Source organism: Alligator mississippiensis, chromosome 8, assembly GCF_030867095.1.
Source record: "Alligator mississippiensis isolate rAllMis1 chromosome 8, rAllMis1, whole genome shotgun sequence".
In the NCBI taxonomy this organism is placed as follows: domain Eukaryota; kingdom Metazoa; phylum Chordata; order Crocodylia; family Alligatoridae; genus Alligator; species Alligator mississippiensis.
Genome location: NC_081831.1, coordinates 25,001,610 through 25,021,368, shown reverse-complemented (window position 1 = coordinate 25,021,368; position 19,759 = coordinate 25,001,610). Strand labels below are relative to the sequence as shown.

The following is a 19,759-nucleotide window of genomic DNA, read 5'->3' as shown; positions in this document are numbered from 1 at the left end:
CTCCCTTCCATCCTGGTGCCCAGAACAGAGCCCAGGCATCCAGGCACTCTGGCCCCTGCCCAGCATGTGTCCCCTGGGGATTTTAGGGGGTGTATGTGGTGCTGTTTGGTGCCCAGAGCATTGCTGGGGAGTGGAGCTGGGGGGTCCAGCCCAGGCTGCTACCGGCACTCCCTGCCCCATATCCCTGGCTCCCTGGCGCCACCCACGTTCCCACGGCCTCTTATCTCCCCTCCTGGCCTTGGGAGTTACAGCTGCTACCCAGGGGAGGGGATGTGGGGCTGCAGTGGCTACTGCTGGGATAGGACAGGACCCTGGACACCTGGGTTCTCTCCACAGCTCTGGGAGAAGAGTGGGGTCCAAGTGGGTCAGAGCAGAGCACCAGGACACCTGGGTTCCCTCTGCAGTGGTGGGAAAGGAGGGGAATCCAATGGTTTAGAGGGACTGGTAGCACTAGGATGCCTGGGTTTCCTCTGCACCTCTGGGAAAAGTGGGGTCCTAGAGGGTCAGAGCAGAGCCCCAGGACACCTGGGTTCCCTCTTCCTGTGCATATGAGGCCATGGCCAGGATCCTCATGTTCTGTGTCTGTCTTTCTGGCACCCTATAGCCAGGCGCAGAGACCCCCAGTCCCAGCCCCAGTCCAGTGGGCTCCACTCCCCTGCTCTGCCCTGGCTGGGGCTGCGGGCCCTGGGGGCTTCGGAGCACAGCAGGGAGAGAGCAGATTCCAGCGCTGGCTGGGCCAGGGCTGGGGCCTGGAGCTGCGGCTGGCTCTAGCTCCGGAGCTGTGCGGGGGAGAGGGGAGGGGTGGCATTGTCTGCCCGAGCTGCTCTGTGTGCTGGGCACGCACAGAGCTCCCAGGGGCTGTGCTGGCCAGCGGGTGGGGAGTGAGGGAGCTGAGCCCTGTTTGGCCTGGCTCCCCGCCTGCCCCCGGCTGACATTTGTGGGGGGCTCTGCCCTGTCCCTCAGCCTCCCAGACACAGCCATGGTTGGGGCCTGTTTCAAGTCATCCCCTCTGCAACTGCCTGTGGAACTGGGGGAGTGGTCTCTATGCCCTCTTCACCCCTCCAGGCTGAGCGAAGGTGCCTGAGCCCCGTCAGTCTCCCCAAGGACTGATGTAACACCCGTGACCTGGGTGGCAGCTTGGAGTGGGCTGCAGCTCATTGCAGGGGCAAGCGATGGGTACCCCAGAGCAGGGGCCTGGGAGCTGGAGGGGGAGGCCCAGGGCAGGTGGGTGCTGGGTCCCCAGGTCCCAGCTTCCAGGGCTAATACCTCTGCTCTCTCAGCAGCTGGGCAGTGCCTGGAAGGCTCCGCACCCTGCGAGAACGGCGGCCAGTGCGTGCTCTATTCCAATGGCAAGGCGGCCTGCGTGTGAGTTGCTCCTCCTGGCCTGGGGCAGTGGGTGCTCTCTTGTGGGGCAGGACAGGGAGGATGGGGTCTGTGCCGGGGGTGCCCTGGTAGGGCTCCCTCCCATTTTCCCCCCACCTAGGCAAACATGGTGAATCCAGGGGCACCGGATGCCTGGGTTTCATTTCTGAGAGGAAGCGGGTGCTTGCTGCACTGCTGGGGTCTCTACCCATTGCTTCTGCTTCCCTCTGGAGGGGTCTGTCAGCTGGGGGGGGGGCTGGCACTGGCTGTGGGGGCCACAGCCCCCCTGCCCACAAGCAGCCTGGGCAGGGATTGTTGGGGGTGGGAATGACTTCCAGCTGGGATTAACCCTTGCAACCTGGGCAGGCTGGATCCCCTGATGTGTCCCCCCCCACATCTGTTCCCAACTCTTCCCTGCTGTGTTTGCAACAAGCCTATGCTGGTGACGTGTCTTTCCCCCCCCCCCCATCCCTGCCCCCCCACTTCCTGCCCCTGCGGCAGGGGGGAGGGGGCATTGCCTCCCTGGCCCTGGCCTTGGGATCAGGGGCCTCCCCACAAGGGGGGCCTGGGAGACATTCGATCTCTTGCCTGCCGATGTCTGGACAGGAACCAGCTGCTGGTAGTGGGGCAGGGGGCTGAGCCGGGCTGGGGCCGCTCTGTGAAAACACCCCCACCAGGCCAGTCTCAGAGCAACCCCTCCTCCCCCATAGCACCCACTGGGCCAGCCTTCTGCAGATGCCACAAGAGGGCAGGGGCTGGGATCCCTGCTTGCTGTGACCTGAGTTGGGCAGTTCCTAGCTGACCTGTCCCAGGCTAGGCATGGGTGGCTGTTGCTTGCAGTGGAGGCAGCTGCTACTAGCAAGGTTCACAGCTGGGGGTATCTGGGGGTTTGGGGGGGAATCGGCTGGGGCTGCAACAGAGATCAGGGCAGCTCGACCAGCAGGGCCCTGCAGCCGAGTGAAGTCTGGGTAGAACCCAGGAGTCCTGGCTCCCAGCTCTCTCCCACCTCCCAATTATTAGACTCCACTTTCTTCCTGGAATAGAAACCAAGTGGCTGGGCTCCCAGGCCAGTGGGGTTTCCCTCTCAGATGTGGGACCCAGGCCTCCACCCCCAGTAATTTGATCCCACACATTCTGGAGCTGGGGTAGAACCCAGGTATCCGGGCTCCCAACCCATACTGTCTCCAGCTTGGGGATGCGGACTCCTTGCTCTGGTTCCCAGCAGGGTGAGCACTGTGGAGAGGGGGGCATCTGGCCTGGTGGGGGGCACATGGGGGCGGGGGGCAGGGGGGCCTGACCAGGACAGAGGCATGACCTAGGTTCCCACCTGGGCCTCATGTGCCTGGGAAGGTCTGGGGGCTGCAGGGGGACTGGGTCATGGGGCGAGGCAGGCAGGTGCGGGGCCGGCCAGGGCAGGCCCGGGCACCATGCAGGCAGGTGGATTGGCGGCAGCCGCACCCCGAACAGGTGAATCCCCAGAGCCTGCCTGGCTTAGAGCAGGCCAGGAGCTGAAGTTGAAGCCCAAGGGGCTGTCACCCGGCCCCTCCCCCACCCAGATTGGCCTTACTCAGGCCCCCCCACCCACTCCGGGGGGGTGGGGGCATCCAAGCTGGGGAGGATGGGGGGGCTGGGGCCCCCTGCGGCTTGGAGCAGGTTCCCTGCTGGAACCTGTCAGACAGGTTGGGGGGGGCGTGGCAGGACCCAGCAGTGCACGGAGTGGGGCGGGTGTCTTACCAGTTATGCCGTCCCTCTCCTCTGCACACGCATGTCCACGCACATGCACACGTAAGCACATACCCTGTGGCCCCTGCCAGCCCTGTGTGGGGCTGGATTTGCCTCCCGGACTCTTCCTGCCCCCCTCTTCCCACCCCCACTGCTGGGGCAATAAGGCAGGGCTGGGATTGGCACCACACCTGCCTGGTGCCACGAGAGGCTGCCAGACCTGGTTTCCATGGCTGGGGGAGGGGGGAGGCAAGCTGTGGTGGTGGTGGGGGTGACTGCCCCACAGGACACATCCTGGACCCAGCCAGCCTGAGAACAAGGGAGCCTTGGGTCCCCTATGCAGCAGGGAAGGGTCAAGCCCCCAGGCACCTGCTCCTGCCCCATCCTGCCCTGATGCTGTGCCCGGGGGTTGGGGGTGACTCACGGGGCGCTGAGAGGCTGAGTCATGGCCCCGAGAGCCACGGCACCTCCCCAGACAAGAGCAGGCAGGACTGTGTGTTCCCAGCGTGGGAGCCTGGCACGGCTGCTGGGGGCAGGTGGGGGTGGGGGACAGATGCTGCTGGCTGGGCCTGGGCTCCATGCTCTTAGCGCCCCCTGCCCATGTGTTCACACAGGAGGCACCCCCACTCTGACACTGACCGCCCCCTCTCTGGGGGGCTTCCCCCTGCCCAGTCCTCATCCCAGCCTGGGTTTAGGCCTCTGCATTTCTGTTGCACTGTGGGCACCATGTGTGACTTACGAGGCTCTGCCCTCTGCTTCCCCATGCTTTACTCATGGGCCCCTTACCCTCCTTCTGCCCCTTTAGCCCCAGTGTCCCTGTGTCACCCCCAGGAGGCATCTAGGAGCCCCTCTGCAAGCCAAGGGTCCAGTGTGGCCTGGCAGCTCCCAGCTTGCCCTGCTCCACATTGGCATGTGCAGCTGATGCCCCTGAGCAGTGTCCAGTGGAACCAAGTGTAAGGCCTCTGGGTTTTTCCATGCAGGCCTCGTTCTTGGGTTTGGGCCAGAGAGGTCCATTCTGGCTCAGGCAGTCCCCAGGGACCGGGCCATGCTGCTCCTGCCAGCTTCATTTCCTCTGGGGAATCACACCCTGCGTCTCAAGAGCCTTGAGAAGCAGCCATGTCAGGCCAGGCCCCTCACCCTGGCCTCTGGGCACCTTCTGTCTATATATGAACCAGGCCGGGCCATAACCTCCGTGGCATTGGGGGCATCCAGGGTGCAGAGTTTCAGCAGCTCACCTGAGAGCAGGGACTTGAACCCAGGGCTTCTAGGTCCCAGGTGTGGCCCTAACTGGGGGGCCATGCTGTCTATCTGCACTGCTACCCCAGTAGCTGCTCCCATGCCAGGGGCTTTACCCTGCCCCAAGGCTGGGGTGGGGAGCACACCTGGTAAGCACCAGTCCTCCTGCCTAAGAGCCCCAGGCAGCCACTTCCAAAGGCCTGGGGCTGCTAGATTCCCCCTCAGCAAGGGAGCAGGTGCCCAGAGGCTGCAGTGATGGGCAGAAGCACAATCCCCAGAGATAAGACAACAGGGCCTGCCTTGAGGGGAAAGGGGAGGTGGAATAGCATCCAGGGTCTGGGGCTGTCCTGTGCCTCCACCCCAGAGCTGGTTGCATTGAGCCCTGCCAGCTTGGCATCAGAGGCCTCAGCAGGATGCTACCTGCTTTGCCCCCTCCATCCTCACCCCCCTGGTTCAGCTCTCGCCCCCTTCTCCCCTTGGCAGGTGCCTGCCTGGGCTGATCGGGGAACGCTGCCAGTTCCAGGACCCCTGTCACCAGTCACCCTGCGCCAACGGGGGCCTGTGTGAGAGCTCCCTCAAAGATGGCACCGTGCAATACCAGTGTATCTGCCCCAAAGGCTTCCGAGGTGAGGGGTGCAGGCATGGGGCAGCGCTCAGCCTGACTGGCTGTGAGTCGGGACCGAGATAAGAACAGGACTTGAGCTGAGTCCAGGAAGGAGATGGGGCCAGTCTTGGGGCAGGGAGGAGAGAGGGAAGGCTGCAAATGGATGAGGCTGGGCTTGCCCCCACCAACCTGGCTCCCTGTGGGGGCATGTCCAGGATAGGCTCAGGGACTCTCATTCAGAGGTTGGGGGGGGAGGGGTAGTGCTAGGCCAGGTCCAGTAGCTCTGATTCCTTTGGGGGGCACTGCCAGGCTGGATCCAGGGGATCTGACTCCCTGGGAGGGCATTGCTAGGCTGGGTCCAGGGGCTCTGGCTCCCCAGGGGCCCCCTGACTGCCAGGCCAGGGCTCACACCCCTTCTCCCCCAACAGGGCAGGACTGCTCCCTGCCAGATGCGTGTGCAGCCAGCCCCTGTGCCAACGGGGCACGCTGCACCAACTGGCATGGGCGCTACAACTGCACGTGCCCGCCAGGCTACCAGGGCCGCACGTGCCGTGGGGATGTGGATGAGTGCCGCCAGCCGGGCGTGTGCCGCCATGGGGGCACCTGCCTCAACACCCCGGGCTCCTTCCGCTGCCAGTGTGCCGCCAGCTTCACGGGGCCCCTGTGCGAGAGTTTCTACACACCCTGCGCGCCCTCCCAATGCCTCAACGGTGGCACGTGCCGCCAGACCGGGGAGCTGAGCTACGAATGCACCTGCCTGCCGGGTGAGCCGGAGATGGGGGGTGGGGGGGCAACTCTGGGATGGGCACAAAGCTGCCTGCCTGGGGCACTGGGGGTTGGCATCAGGAGGGTGTGGGGGGGGGGCTGGAATGGGCATGAGTCTGGCTCCTCTAGGGCACTGGGGGGGGGCATCAGGGGGGTCTAGGGTGTTAGGGGCTAGGGTGGGATGGGGGCACCTGTTTGCTGGGTGAGCCTGAGGGCTTGAGAAGGCAGAGAGCAGAGGGGTGGGAGTGGAGAGCCCCCTGGTATATACTGGGGGCTAGGACTGCAGGGTGGGAGGTAGGTCTTGGGGTCCCTGGGGTAGGGAAACACAGAAGAGGAGTCCAGGGTGGTGTGGCTCAGGCGGGGGTGCTGAGATGGGGGTGCCAGAATTGATGGCAGGTGCTGGGTCGTCCGGCGCGTGGTGACTCCGGGGCTGTGGCTGCAGGAAGCTCATCGGAAGTGAGTGCTCACCGGCCCTGCCAGGCAGGAAGCAATTGAGGGCTGGGCCATGTGGGCAGCTGCCAGCACCCCTCCCATCTTTCCAGTTCCTGCTTGTCCCTCTGCACTGTGCCCCCAGCCTCCCTGTCCCCCTTGTGCCACCCCAGCCTGCTCTGTGCATGCATGGGGGGGGTACACAGGCCTGGCAGTCAGTCGGGGGGGGCGGGCAGGGAGTCCCTGGGGGCAGTCTCTAGGGGTGTTGGATGGTATGAGCCTAGTTGGCAGTCTTGGGGGTGGGGGGGCGGGCACAGACCTAGGGGGCAGATCTTTGAGTATGTAGGGGGGCACAGCCCTAAGGAGCAGTCCCTGGCAGGGGGCAGTCTAGGGACTATGGGGGGCACTATCTGGGGTCCCTTGGGGCAGAGCCCCCCCTAAGGTATGGCGTGCTAGGCTTAGCCCCCAGGTTGCCCAGCCTGCTATGCCCAGCCATGTCCATGGCAATGGCACAGCCTGGCCTTGCTTGGGGGCCGTTGGGGATATCTGTGTTGGGGGGGACCCCCAGGTCCTGTTCTGCCGGGAGCCGGCAGAACCAGACCTGAACTAGAGGGTGAGGGATTGTGCCCTGCTTTTGGTGCCCTTGGCCTGTCACGCTTCTCCTGGGCTGTGGCCAGGATGCCTGGGTTGCAGCGCCAGGTGGGTTGCAGCGCCAGGCCTGGGAGCGCAGTGTGTAGTGGTTAAATGGGCTGAGAGCCAGGATGCCTGGGTTCTTCTGGCTAGGGCACGGGAGGTTCCTCGCTCAGACCAGGGCTGGGGGGCCCGACCTCTGGGTCTGTTGCCAAGTTGGGTGTGTGGAGGGGCTGCAGTCAGACTAGGGCTGGGGGCCAGGATGCATGAGTTTTAGTGCCAGGTTTGGGGACGGGAGAAGGAGGGTTGTGGTCAGAGCCGGGCTGGGGCTCCGCATGTCTGGGTTCTATTGCCAGCTCTAGAGTGCGTGTCTGTGAGGGAGGGAGTTGTGGTCTGCGCAGGGCTGGGAGCCAGGACTTCTGGTGGCAGGTCTAGAGTGTGTGTGTGTGTATGCACGCACGCACGCACGCACGCACACAAGGGAGGAGGTTGTGGCCTGAACGGGGTTGGGAGTCCGGGCGCCTGGGTTCTGTTGCCAGGTTGTGTCCATGTGCATGTGCACTGTGGCTTGCTGTGAATCTGGACGCCTGGGTTCTGTTGCCAGGTCTAGGGTGTGTGTGTATGGGGGTGGGCGGACAGCTGGGGTGCTGTGGTCAGAGCAGGCCTTGGAGCCAGGACTCCTGGATTCTACTCTCGTATGGCCCTACTCTGCCAGCCCTCATGCCCCCACTCTGGGGTTTTCAGGGTGGGGACATGGTGGCTGATTTACCCCACTCTCTACCCAGGCTTCGAAGGGCAGAACTGCGAGATAAATATTGACGACTGCCCAGGCCACAAGTGCCTGAATGGGGGCACCTGTGTGGACGGTGTCAACACCTACAACTGCCAGTGCCCACCTGAGTGGACAGGTACTGCTCTTCCAGGGGTACTAGCCCTCCAGGCTGCATGGGGGTGGGGGAGAGGAATGGGGCAGGGCTGATGGTGGGGAAGAAGAAGGACCTGGGACCTGCCCCCCTTGGTGCACCAGCTCCAAGACCCATTTATTTCCCCTCCCCACCTCTTCGCCCCCCCAGGACAGTTCTGCACAGAGGATGTTGATGAGTGCCAGTTGCAGCCCAACGCCTGCCACAATGGGGGCACCTGCTTCAACACCAACGGGGGCCACACCTGTGTGTGTGTCAACGGCTGGACGGGCGAGAGCTGCAGCGAGAACATTGATGACTGTGCCACGGCTGTCTGCTTCAATGGTGCCACTTGCCATGACCGTGTGGCCTCCTTCTACTGCGCCTGCCCCATGGGCAAGACAGGTATTGCCTGCAGGTGGGGCAGGGGCAGGGTGGGAGGGGCTGGCTGGGGCAGGGTAGAGGTTGAAGAAACTATGCCCTGGGGGTATGGGAGAGAGCTGGACAGGGGCCTGGGTAGGACCTCTAGGCCCCACTGCATGGACTCTGCCCAGTTCTTGCCAGGCCCTCCCTAGATGTGCCCTGGAGTTGTGGGTGGGGAGCAGTGCTCGGGGTTTGGGACTTGGGGATGGGGACAAAGGGCAGTGTAAGCTGGGAGAGCCAGGCTGACCTTCACCCCGCCTTGCCCTGCCAGGCCTCTTGTGCCACCTGGACGACGCATGTGTGAGCAACCCATGCCACGAGGATGCCATCTGCGACACCAACCCTGTGAACGGCCGTGCCATCTGCACCTGCCCACCCGGCTTCACCGGTGGCGCCTGCGATCAGGACGTGGACGAGTGCTCCATCGGTGAGTGGGCACTGGTTCCTGCCTCTCTCCTCCCTTTTTGGGGTATGGGACTTGGGGTGCTGCAGCAGCAGGTCCAGTGGGTCAAAGGTGCCCCCCAGAATCCTGCAGAAGATAGGGAGGGGCTGGGGGGCTGGGGCCATAATGGGAGGGGCAGGGGGCAGGGCCTTGATAGGAACAGGAGGTGGAGCCATAATGGGGTGGGACCAGGGGGTCCTGGCCTTGATGGGGGGAGTGGGGGCAGTGCCCTGGTGTTGAGTGACCAAGGGTGGCTTCATGATGAGGGCAGGGTGGACTGATGGGGTGGGGCCTTGATGGGGCAGGACTGCTGGGGTGGGGCCCCAGTGGAGGAACTGGTGGGGCAGGGCCCACATGTGGAATGGAGCTGGCCCCTTCTGCCCCTCCAGTGTGGGAGGCCATGGCACTGGGGGCCAGGCAGGCTGGGCAGTGGCTGAGCCTGCGCTGTCTGTGCAGGCGCCAACCCGTGCGAGCACTTTGGGCGGTGCGTGAACACGCAGGGCTCATTCCAGTGCCAGTGTGGGCGCGGGTACACAGGCCCCCGCTGTGAGACTGACATCAACGAGTGCCTGTCCATGCCCTGCCTCAACGATGCCACCTGCCTTGACCGCATCGGCCAATTCACCTGCATCTGCATGGCCGGTGAGTCGTCCCAAGCACCCACCTCCCTCTGCTGCCTGGCCAGCTGGATGCCTGGGTCCTGTCCCTGCTCACGGCGGGGAGGTCAAGCAGTTGAGAAAGGGGCTGGGACAGCCAGGACACCTGGGTTCTATCTCTGCTCGGGGAAAGAAGTAAATGGTAGTAGTTAGAGCAGGGGGGCTGGGAGCCAGGACACCTGGGTTGTGTCCCTGCTCTGGGTGGGGGCAGTTTTAGTGGGTGAGAGCAGGAGGTTGAGAGCCAGGATGCCTGGATTCCTTGACTGCTTTGGGAGGAGAGCAGCATCACAGCAGAGGCACTCCCCGCCCCCCCCCTTCCTCCCCCCCCCCAGTCGCTTTCCCTGGGGAGATCCCTGGAGCTGCCCAGACCAGGGGGACTTGAGCTTGCCCATCACATGTACCTGAGCCCTGTCGGGGCCAGGGGTGCTAGGCTGGGGACCCCAGGGCTGGCCCAGCTGGCTGGGGCCACTCCACACACTGAGGGGCCAGCAGGCAGACGGCGGGAGCGCAGGGCTGTGCCTGGAATACTAATGGGGCGGGGGCCGCCTGTGCCTTTTTGTCTCCCCGCTACCCCATATGGGGAGGCCTTTGTGCAGCCCCGGGCTGGGGGAAGGGAGCGGCGGGGGAGGGGCCTCTGTCTGCCACAGACCCAGCAGCCACATTTCCCCCACACCAGGGCACCCAGGTGCCCCTTGTCCTCACTCCATTGATTCTCCTGATGTTTGGGGCTGGTTGCAAGAGGGAGCCTCAGGCTTGTCATAGCCTCCCCACATACCCTCACTGCTGCAGGACCCACACAAGCTTGTGCAGGGCTCAGCCCTCACCTGGCTTTTATCCTGGTCTCAAGGAGAGTGGGGGCTGGGAAGCTTGGGTTCCATCCCCTACCCTGGAAATGGGCCTGGGGGTTAGAACAGGGGGCCGGGAGCCAGGACTCCTGGGTTCCTTTCTTAGGTCTGGTCAGAGCAGGGAGCCAGGAGCCAGGATGCCTGGGTTCTGTGCCTGGCTGTGGCACTGACTTGTTTCCTGACCCTGGACAGACACAGGCTTCTGAAGGATGCAGCATCCTGGTGATGGAGGTTGTTCAGAAGTCCCTGTCTGGGAGGGTGCCCTGCCCACAAGCTCAGGCATCGGGGTGGGATGCAGGGGACCAAGCCTCCATCTCCCCTGCCACTCTCAGCAGAGGGGGAGGTGTCCCTGGCTCTGGGGCCTGACTCAGGGCACCCATGAGGGGGTCCTGAATTTGTGGCGATGGGGGGCAGAGACCAGACCTGACATGCCCTCCCCTTCCTCCCCTGCCTTGCTTTAGGCTTCAGCGGCACCTACTGTGAGATCAACATCGATGAGTGCGAGAGCAACCCCTGTGTCAATGGTGGACGCTGCAAAGACATCGTCAATGGCTTCACCTGCACCTGCCCCTCTGGTAAGGACCACCCCCCCCCGCCCCCTTGCAGGGCAGGGGGGCACGGACCCCCAACAGGGGAGGGGCAGCCTGGCCCAGCCCAGTCCAACCCATCTCCCCCATGCCCGGGCTCTATTCAGCCCCTGGAGGCCGCCTCTGTGATTGACAGCCTAGCCGTGGCTCCAGGGACAATGGTCCCTTTGTTCCCCCTGGGCCGGGCACACAGGGCCCCCTGAACCCAATTTACATGTGGGGCAGACGGGGGAGGGGGGCAGCAGGCTGGATGGGGGCTGCGGGGCTCCCAGTGCTGGGGACAGGGCAGTGCGGCCTTCCCTCACCGGGCCCAGAGACCTTGGCATCGTGCCCCTGCCCTGAAACGCCCCCACCCCGAGCCCTTCCCCCCCTCTTCAGGGGCCATTACCAGGTCCTGGCCATAGCAACCCTCTGCCTCATAGCTCCCAGGGAGGGGCTGGACCTCCCTCTTACCCCTACCCACCCCCCACAGAACAGGGTGCATCTGAGAGCAGACTTGGGTGTGGCTGCGTGGGCAGGGCAGTGGGGACTGGGGGCCAAGGGGAGTTGTCTGCTGGGGTGGGGATTGAGCCCTTCTCCCCAGGTCCCTCTGTAGCTGGGGTCCATGGTGATGCCCATGGGGGGCAGCACTGACCCCCTGCCGCCCCCCGCCAGGCTTCTCAGGCTCCATGTGCCAGATTGACATTGACGAGTGCGCCAGCACGCCCTGCCAGAATGGCGCCAAGTGCCTGGACCGGCCCAACGCCTACGAGTGCCGCTGCACTGAGGGTGAGTGCCTGCCCTGGCCGCACCCACAGGGCACAGCCCTGTCCCCAGGGCACTGCACGGCCCAGCCCTGAGGGCCTGGTCCTGCCAACCAGACCCAGCCCTGCCTAATAGCTAATGCTTCTGCATGAAGGATGAGTGTCCGTCCTGACCATGCCCACAGGCCCTCCCCCCACGGCACAGCTCTGCCCCAGTGCCTACAAGTGCCACCCTGCCTGCCCCTGGCCCTGCCCCCAAGCCTGCCAGTGACCAGCCTCTGTCCCACCCCCCCCTCTACACCCCAGGCAGGTGACCTGTGCTTACCAGCCCCCCGCTGGGTCTATATGATCCACAGGGATGGGTGGCTGGCACGGGGTGTCATGCCTGCCAGCCACGTTTCCTAGGAGCCCCCTGCTGCTCACATGGCACCCTGGGCCATGTCCTGTGGGGCACTATTGCTGGGGAGGCACTACACTGAGGCCAAGAGTGGAGCTGACCCACTGTGCCGTGGGTTCCCCCTCACCAGCCTCACGCCCCCTCTCCCGGCCCCCCCCAGGCTTTGAGGGCCCTCTGTGTGAGAGGAACGTGGACGACTGCTCACCTGACCCCTGTCACCATGGCACATGCCTGGACGGCATTGCCAGCTTCACCTGCACCTGTGCTCCTGGCTACACTGGCTATCGTTGTGAGAACCAGCTCAACGAGTGCCACAGCAACCCTTGCCAGCACGGTGGCAAGTGCATCGACCGCATCGACCGGTACCAGTGCAACTGCCTGCCCGGCACCTCCGGTACCTGACCTGTGGTAGAAGGGCCACTGGGGGGTTGGGAGGGAGTTGAGGCTAGGGGAGCTGGAAGAGGCGGGGTGGGGGGCTGTGAGAGGACTGTATGGGGCTGGGTACAGGAGCTGCCTTTTCCTGGGATACATATGGGTGGGCCTAGGAGGGCTGCAGGGACTGGGCACTGCTGGTGGGGTCTGTTGTCTCCTCCCTACCTCCCCCCGCCGCCAGGTGCATATAGACTCAGGGAGGGCAGAGGCAGGTCCAGCTGGGTCTGCCCTTCCCACCTCCTCCCCTCCCAGCTCCTCACAGTGCATCTACCTCCCCTTCTCACCCCATCCCAGGAACATGCTGGTCCCTCCCCAAGCTGCCCCAGGCCATATCCCCCAAATTGCCCCCCCTACCCCCAGCTGAGCCAACCTAATGCCCAAGCCTGGGTGCCCATGACCTGGGGCAGTTCGCAGCATGCCGTGGGACCTGACAACCTGCCACCCCTCCCCCCGCCAAAGGTGTGAACTGCGAGGTGAACTATGATGACTGCGCCAGCAACCCCTGTGACTATGGCATATGTCGCGATGGCATCAACCACTATGACTGCATCTGCCAACCTGGCTTCACTGGTGTGTGCTGTGCAAGGGCTCTGCGCCGTGGGTGGGGCTGGGCCTGGCATCAGCAGGGCTGGCTGGGCGAGGGAACATCCTGGCTTGTAGATGGGTCAGTGGCTGCACCTGAGTCCCCACCTAGAGGGTAGGGAGAAGTGGGGGCTTGGTCCTGGCTCCGGGGGCTACTGGGGGCAGGCTGTGGCCATGGGCTGGCTGTTGTGGGCACTGGCTGCAGGATGTGAGGGGCCTGTGGCTGTGTGGGCTGGCCATAGGGGCAGCATGTCAGAGCAGACTGTAGGATGAGCTGTGGAAAGGTGTTGTAGGGTTGTGGCTGTGGGATGGGCCCTGCTGCGGTCGCAGGGGCAGCGGCTGTGGGATGGGCCCTGACAGGGTATCAGGACTGTGACCATGCGATGAGCCATGCTGGGGTATCTGGGCAGTGGCATGGGCTGTGAAGGGGTGTCAGGAAGGTGGTCTTGGCTGTGGAGCTGGGCCATGACAGGGTAAGATGTTGGCAAGGTGTTGGGGGCTGTGACCAGAGCAGCACCAGTGGCCATGGGGCAGACAGTGCTAGGGGGGCAGGGATGGTGGCTGTGGGGCAGGCTGTAGCAGAGGTGCAGGGGGCAGTGGCCTTGCAGGGTATCAAGGAGCCTGTGGCTGTGGGATTGGCCATGACAAGGGAACAGGTGGTGGGTGTGGGGTGGGGTGTCAAGGTGAACAGTGGCTGTGGGGCTTCAGGGGAATGGGGGCAGTGGCTGTGGGGTGGGCCATGCCATGATGGCTGTGGCCGTGGGGCTTGGCAGGGGGGTGGTGGCTGTGGGGAATCAAAGGAGAAGGGGCAGCAGCTGTGGGCACCCAGGGCAGGGCAGGGCAGGGGGAGATTATGCTGATATAATCTCCCCCTGCCTAGGGCCGCTGTGCAATGTTGAGGTGGACGAGTGTGCCTCCAGCCCCTGCCAGAATGGGGGCACATGCATGGATGGGGAGAACGGGTTCCGCTGCCTCTGCCCTGAGGGCTTCCATGGCCCCCACTGCTACTCTGAGGTGGATGAGTGCAGCAGCAGCCCCTGTCTTCACGGCGCCTGCCGCGATGTCCGCAATGGGTGCGTGCTGGGGTGAGGGGACTGGCTCATAGCCCAGGTGGATGTTGGGGTGAGGGACAGGTCAGGGCTGCCTGGAGTGGGTGCTGAAGCTAGGGAGATTGCCCTGGGGTCTAGATCTGGTAGAAGGGGGCTGCCCAGAGGTAGATGTGGGGGCTGCCCAGGGTGGGTGCCGAGGCTGGAAGGGTGCCTGGGGGGATGGATAGGGCTGTCCAAAGGGGTACTGAGGATGGGGGGGATGTTAATGGGGGGCAGAACTCCCTGAGGAGGGGAGTGCTGAGGCCCCATCTCCCACAGGTACCAGTGCGAGTGTGAGCCAGGCTGGGCTGGAGCCAACTGTGATGTGAACCGCAATGAGTGCGAGTCCAACCCCTGCCAACACGGGGGCAGCTGCATTGACCACGTCGATGGCTACCGCTGCACCTGCCAAGACGGCTTCCAGGGTATGTGCCCCTGAAGGCTTCCAGGATACACCCCTACCCTTAGCCTCCTCACTGCACCCACTGCTTGCACCCCCGGGGTACTAGGCCCCATGCATACCCAGCTCCACCCCCGCCCCCCACCCAACCTACCCAGTTGCCAAGCTCAGGATACAGCCCACTAGAGTACATTGCCCCTGACACCCCGTCTTTCCCCTGCCCCCTCCCTGCAGGGACCTACTGCCAGATCAACATCAACGACTGCATCTCCAGCCCCTGCCTCAACAAGGGCACCTGCATCGATGGCATCGCCAGCTACACTTGCCTTTGTGACCTGCCTTATACAGGTGGGCTGGCCAAGGGGCAGGGGCTAGCTCTGGGCCTCTGCTCCCTGGCTGGGGCCCCAGCAAGGCCAGGCTAGGGGAGAGAATACAGGTGCCCTGGGGCTGGGGGTGCTGTGTGGGGCAGGGAGCCCTGGTGACAAGGCAGGCCTGGGTGTGGGGGAGCTGTGGGGCAGACAGGCCCTGCCCTCACCAGGTCCCTATCCCCAGGCCGCAACTGTGAAAATGTACTGGCACCCTGTGCCCCCAACCCCTGTGAGAACAGTGGTACCTGTGCCCATACGCCTGACTACGAGGCCTTCGTCTGCAGCTGCCCGCCTGGTTGGCAAGGTATTGCCACCCCATCCTGCTACTCCCCCCAGGTCTGCCCCCTCCCTGCACTGACCTCTGCCCCCTGCTCCCACCCCAGGGCAGCGGTGCCAGATGGACGTAAATGAGTGTGACCGAAGTCCCTGCCGGAACCGGGGCACCTGCACCAACCTGCGGGGTAGTTACCGCTGTGCCTGCCGACCTGGCTACAGCGGCCCTGACTGCGAGACCGATGTGGACGACTGTACCCCCAGTGAGTCCTTCCAGGGGGGGTTGGGTATGGGGTCAAGCTGGGGGGCTCCCACTACCAGCTGCCAGGACTCTAGGGAGTGGAATTGGGGGCCCAGCCAGAGGCTGCAGGGTCTGGGAAAGGGAGCTGGAGTTGCAGTGAGGAGCTGGGAGAGTAGGGTTGGGGGAGCTGTGGGGTTCTGGGGAGTGGGGTTAGGGGCTCATCTATGGGGCTCCCCTATGCCAAGCCAGCACATGGGGTTCTGTGCCCAGCAGGAGATGCTGTTATCCAGATGGGGCAGTCAAACCAGGCCTCTGCTGCTGTGCCACCAGACCCCCCTGGGGAGAAACTGACCCCTTTTGAGGTCTTGATCCCCCCTCCCAACTCCAGGCACCTCTTTGCCTCCACTTCCTGTCCCAAATAGCCCTGTGGGGCTGGAAACAAGCTGTTGCTTGTGGGAGGAGCCCTAAGATTGACCCCCTTCCCACCAAGATGTCTGGGCAGGGAGCAGTGCTGACTGCCTAACCCTCCCTCCCCACACTGCACAGACCCCTGCCTGAATGGTGGCTCCTGCACGGATGGGGTCAGCTCCTTTGCATGCACCTGCCTGCCTGGCTTTGCGGGTCCACGCTGTGCCACCGAGATTGATGAGTGCGTGAGCACACCTTGCCGGCACGGCGGCACCTGCACCGACTATGTGGACAGCTTCACCTGTGCCTGCCCCCCTGGCTGGGCTGGTCTGCGCTGCGAGGTTGATGTGCAAGACTGCACTGACAGGTAGGACGTCCCCCCACCTCCTCCCCTACCCCCACCTCCAGCTAAGCTGGCCTGCACTGTGAGCTGGACATATGGGACTGATAGGTGGGATGCCCAGACCCTGCCCCTAACCCCCCAGCTGAGCCAGCCTATGCTGGGAGCATGATGTCCAGGACTGCACCAACAGCTGGGGTTCCTCAGGCCCTGCACCCATCCTCCAGCCCACCCCCACCTCTGGCTGGCTCAGCTTGTGCTGTATTGTATTACATAGGCCTGTGCCCACAGGTGGGATCCCCCCAGCCTGGTCCTTGGCAAGCCCCATAGTTGAGATCCCTGGCACCAGTTTTCTCCACCCCAAGCAGGCAGGCATGCGGCTGGGTGACGACTGGTAACTGTGGGAGGCTAGGAGCTGGGCTGGGGTCTTTGGGAGTGCAGAGGTGGGCTGGGTCATGCTGAGGGCAGAAGGTCATGAGAGAACTGTGCCAGGAGGCAGCAGACTGGATCGGGGGGGGGGTGCCACAGGGCACAGCCCCCCTGTGACATTGCCCACCCTTCTTCTCTGCCCACAGTTCCTGCTTCAATGGGGGTACATGCATAGATGGGGTGAACTCCTTCACCTGCCGGTGCCGGGCCGGCTTCACAGGCGCCCACTGCCAGCACGAGGTGGACGAGTGCCAGTCCCGGCCCTGTCTTCACGGGGGTGTCTGCATGGATGGCGTGGGCTCCTACCGCTGCCTCTGCCCCCACGGCTACTCTGGGACACGCTGCCAGGTGAACCCAATGGAGCATGAGGGGGAGCATGAGGCTGCCTTGTGACCTGGGCCTGTAGGGGCAGGGTGCTGCTTCAGGGTCCCACTAACTAACCCCCCCCTCCCCTTCTGTGCCCACAGACCCCCGTGGACCTGTGCCGCCGCTCGCCCTGCCAAAATGGGGGCCGCTGCATACGCACAGAGGGAGGTGCTGCCTTTGCCTGCGAGTGCCCGGGCGGCTGGACTGGGCGCTACTGTGACATCCCCAATGTGTCCTGTGCTGTGGTGGCAGCCAGCCGAAGTAGGGAGGGGTCTCACCGGGGGGGGGGAAGGGGGCGGGGGACATATGGTCCTGAGCCCTCTCATGGGCCCAGCAGCCAGGTCTCCTGGGTTCAAGGCTCAGCCCCAGGAAAGGAACAAGGTCTACTGGTTATAGCAGTGTATCTCCGGGGTGAGGGGCAAGACAGGACAGGACAGGATGCCTGGGTTGTATCCAAGACCCTGAAGGGAAGTGGGATCTGACTGGTTAGAGAAGGGGCTTGGGAGCCCAGATGCCGGATTCTGTCCCAGCTCGAGGACGGGCATGTGGATTGCATCCTGGCTTTCAGGACAGGAATGGGGTCTAGTAGTTTTAGTAGTGGCCTGGGAGCCAGGACTCCTGCGTTGCATCCCAGGTTCTGTGAAGTAAGTGGGGTCTAGTGGTTAGAACAGGGAGCGTGGGGGCAGAGGCAGGATGCCTGGATTCCCTTTCTGCCCCACCCCTGCTGTGGCCTCAGGCGAGTGCTGGCTTGGCCTGCCCGCACTCCCGGGATTAGGGCTGTCCTCCAGAGCTTGGTGCCAGGTCACACCTGCCTCTCGCGCAGGGGTCTCCAAGGAGCAGGTGTGTCACTACCGGGGCCAATGCGTGGATGCCGGCAACACCCACTACTGCCTCTGCAAGGAGGGCTACACGGGCAGCTACTGTGAGAGCGAGGTGGACCACTGCCAGCCCGGGCCCTGCCAGCATGGTGCCACCTGTCGCAGCTATGTCGGCGGCTATGTCTGTGAGGTCAGTAATGCTAGTCACAGCCTGAATGCCTGGGTTCTCTCCTGGGCAGGTGGCCTAAGGCATATGCTATCATGAACCTGTGTGTGCCTGGTGCCCGAGCCCAGGCGTGTTGAACAATGGATGGGGGAGGCACTGAGGAGCCTTATTCTGTGACACTGCTGGGCCTCCAGATGCAGGAACCACCCAACCAGCCAGGCCCCATTCCCACCAGCCAGCATCTCCCCTCCACACCAGCCAGATTCCCACTCTCCTCACAGAGAAGCAGCCCTTTCTCCTGGGGTGAGGAAAGACTGAGGGGGCATCTGCCTCTGAATATCTCTTACAGCAGAGCCAGGAGGCTCAGGGCTGCCCCTGAACCTCGGCCAAGACCACCCGAGAAGCCTCGTTGTGGGCTGAGGATGGGGAAAAGAGGCAAGGCTGTGCTGGGACCTTGTGTTGCCAGCAGGAGTGTGGGCCTCATGACTGAACCATGGGTCTCCCATGCATCCTGGTTCTGAGGTGGGCTGGGGTGCCTGGGGCCTCTGTATCCCCAATGTGAAGCAGAGAAGAGGCACCTATCTCGCTCTCCTACACCATCCTGTGCACCCAGGAGCCCTCAAGACATTCCCTGCCTAACAGCCAGTCTACCCCATGTGGTGGAAGGAGTCTGTCTTGGCCCCTTTCAGCTGCTTGCTGTTCTGGGGTTGGGGGAGGGGGGCACATCTGCAACTCTGGGGGCTGGGATTTCATCCAGCTGAGCTCACGTGGCTAGCGTGGCCCCAGGCTGAGCCCCCACCACAGCTCCTCCCAGCCAGTTGGCCTCTGCCCCATAGGGGTCCCTGTGGTCTATGTCCTCAGCCCAGATCCCCAGGCTGCTAGGGCCAGGCACTGCTCCAGTGCCTGTGCTGCCGGGTATTACCATTCCCTACAGTGATAGGCCAGGCGATGGCCCACAGCAAACATGACAGCCCTTTGGGTCAAGCCACTACCAACCTGCTGGAGCCATTCCGGGCTCTGCCAAGGCAGGTGCTTGGCCACTGCTGATACCATGGCCTTGCCAACATGGAGCTCCCGAGCACCAGTTCTGCGTGCTCCTTACTCAAGGTCTGAGTCAGAAGTGGCTTGCAACCCTAGTGTCAGCCTGTTTTTCCATCCCCGCTGTGGCTGCCTGGAGGCCTGGGAAAGGTCACATGGGACAGGGCTGCTCTCAGGCTAAGGGCTCCCATGTGGCTGCGGGCAGCCGGGTTCCCACAGCCGTTTCCACTGGCCCAGCCCCCCACTCCCGCCCACCCGTGCTCACTGGCAGCCAGGCCCTGTGACATGGGGAGGCTGTACTGACTCCCCCCACCCCCAGCAGGGCTCCGGCACTGGGGCCTGGGAGCTGGCAACCAGCTCCAGAGCGTGAGAAAGGGATAGGGACGAGCCATGCTCCATGGAGCAAAGGGGCCGCTGAGGGGCTCCTGCATCCTAAATTTGGGATGGGAAGTGCCTGGGGTTACAATAGTCTCCACGCTGCTAATTTGGATACATCCTCCCTGTTCCATGGTGACAGCAGGGCATCACAATGCCAAGGATTCCAGGCTGGCTATGTTCCTTGCCCCTCTTCTATGGCACCAGCAAGGCTTCAAGGTGCCAAGGGTGCCAGGCCTGAGGACACAAGGCACCATGTGCCTCCACACTCAGCCCCTCTGTCATGGCGTGAACACCTGTGGAGGGTGCAGGGCTCCTCTATCTCTTCCCTCTCCCACCTGCTGCTGTGACCTGTCACAGCTGCACCCCGATGCTCAGTGGTGCAGAGACAGAGTCTCATTCCGGGGAGGCATCACAGTGCCCATCTGGGTTACCTGTTGATTTGGGGGAGCCCTGCTCTGCCCCCCACACTTCCTGCCCCCTTCAGAGCCAGGTGACTAGGGCCTGCTCGCAACCCCCCACACCCAGAGCCATGAGGGGAGTGACCCACATGGCAGGTCATGTGTGCCAAAACTCAGTAAGCGGCCCTCTGCCCAAAATAATTACCTGCCCCTGCGCTATGCCCTCTGCTCCTTGCCTTGTAGCTGCCCCTGTTCCCTGCTTCCATGCCCCAGCTGTGCCAGGATCCACTG

At 63.7% G+C, this 19,759-nt stretch overlaps 1 protein-coding gene across 3 annotated transcripts in view; it reads left to right on the top strand.

Moving 5' to 3' along the window:
* The window catches only part of NOTCH3 (notch receptor 3), a 37,074-nt gene that overhangs the window by 1,189 nt on the left and 16,126 nt on the right, over positions 1 to 19,759 (top strand). For 2 of the 3 annotated variants that reach the window (XM_059732436.1, XM_059732434.1), the window contains exons 2-21: positions 1,281 to 1,365; positions 4,804 to 4,946; positions 5,353 to 5,688; positions 7,534 to 7,656; positions 7,822 to 8,055; positions 8,345 to 8,500; positions 8,972 to 9,157; positions 10,478 to 10,591; positions 11,258 to 11,371; positions 11,904 to 12,137; positions 12,635 to 12,745; positions 13,638 to 13,830; positions 14,125 to 14,270; positions 14,480 to 14,593; positions 14,798 to 14,917; positions 14,997 to 15,149; positions 15,674 to 15,902; positions 16,451 to 16,652; positions 16,772 to 16,931; positions 17,494 to 17,678. In XM_059732436.1, the coding sequence (XP_059588419.1) occupies positions 1,281 to 1,365; positions 4,804 to 4,946; positions 5,353 to 5,688; positions 7,534 to 7,656; positions 7,822 to 8,055; positions 8,345 to 8,500; positions 8,972 to 9,157; positions 10,478 to 10,591; positions 11,258 to 11,371; positions 11,904 to 12,137; positions 12,635 to 12,745; positions 13,638 to 13,830; positions 14,125 to 14,270; positions 14,480 to 14,593; positions 14,798 to 14,917; positions 14,997 to 15,149; positions 15,674 to 15,902; positions 16,451 to 16,652; positions 16,772 to 16,931; positions 17,494 to 17,678 (3,338 nt within the window). The remainder of the gene's footprint in view (positions 1 to 1,280; positions 1,366 to 4,803; positions 4,947 to 5,352; positions 5,689 to 7,533; positions 7,657 to 7,821; positions 8,056 to 8,344; positions 8,501 to 8,971; positions 9,158 to 10,477; positions 10,592 to 11,257; positions 11,372 to 11,903; positions 12,138 to 12,634; positions 12,746 to 13,637; positions 13,831 to 14,124; positions 14,271 to 14,479; positions 14,594 to 14,797; positions 14,918 to 14,996; positions 15,150 to 15,673; positions 15,903 to 16,450; positions 16,653 to 16,771; positions 16,932 to 17,493; positions 17,679 to 19,759) is intronic. The other variant, XM_059732435.1, reaches the window with a different exon arrangement.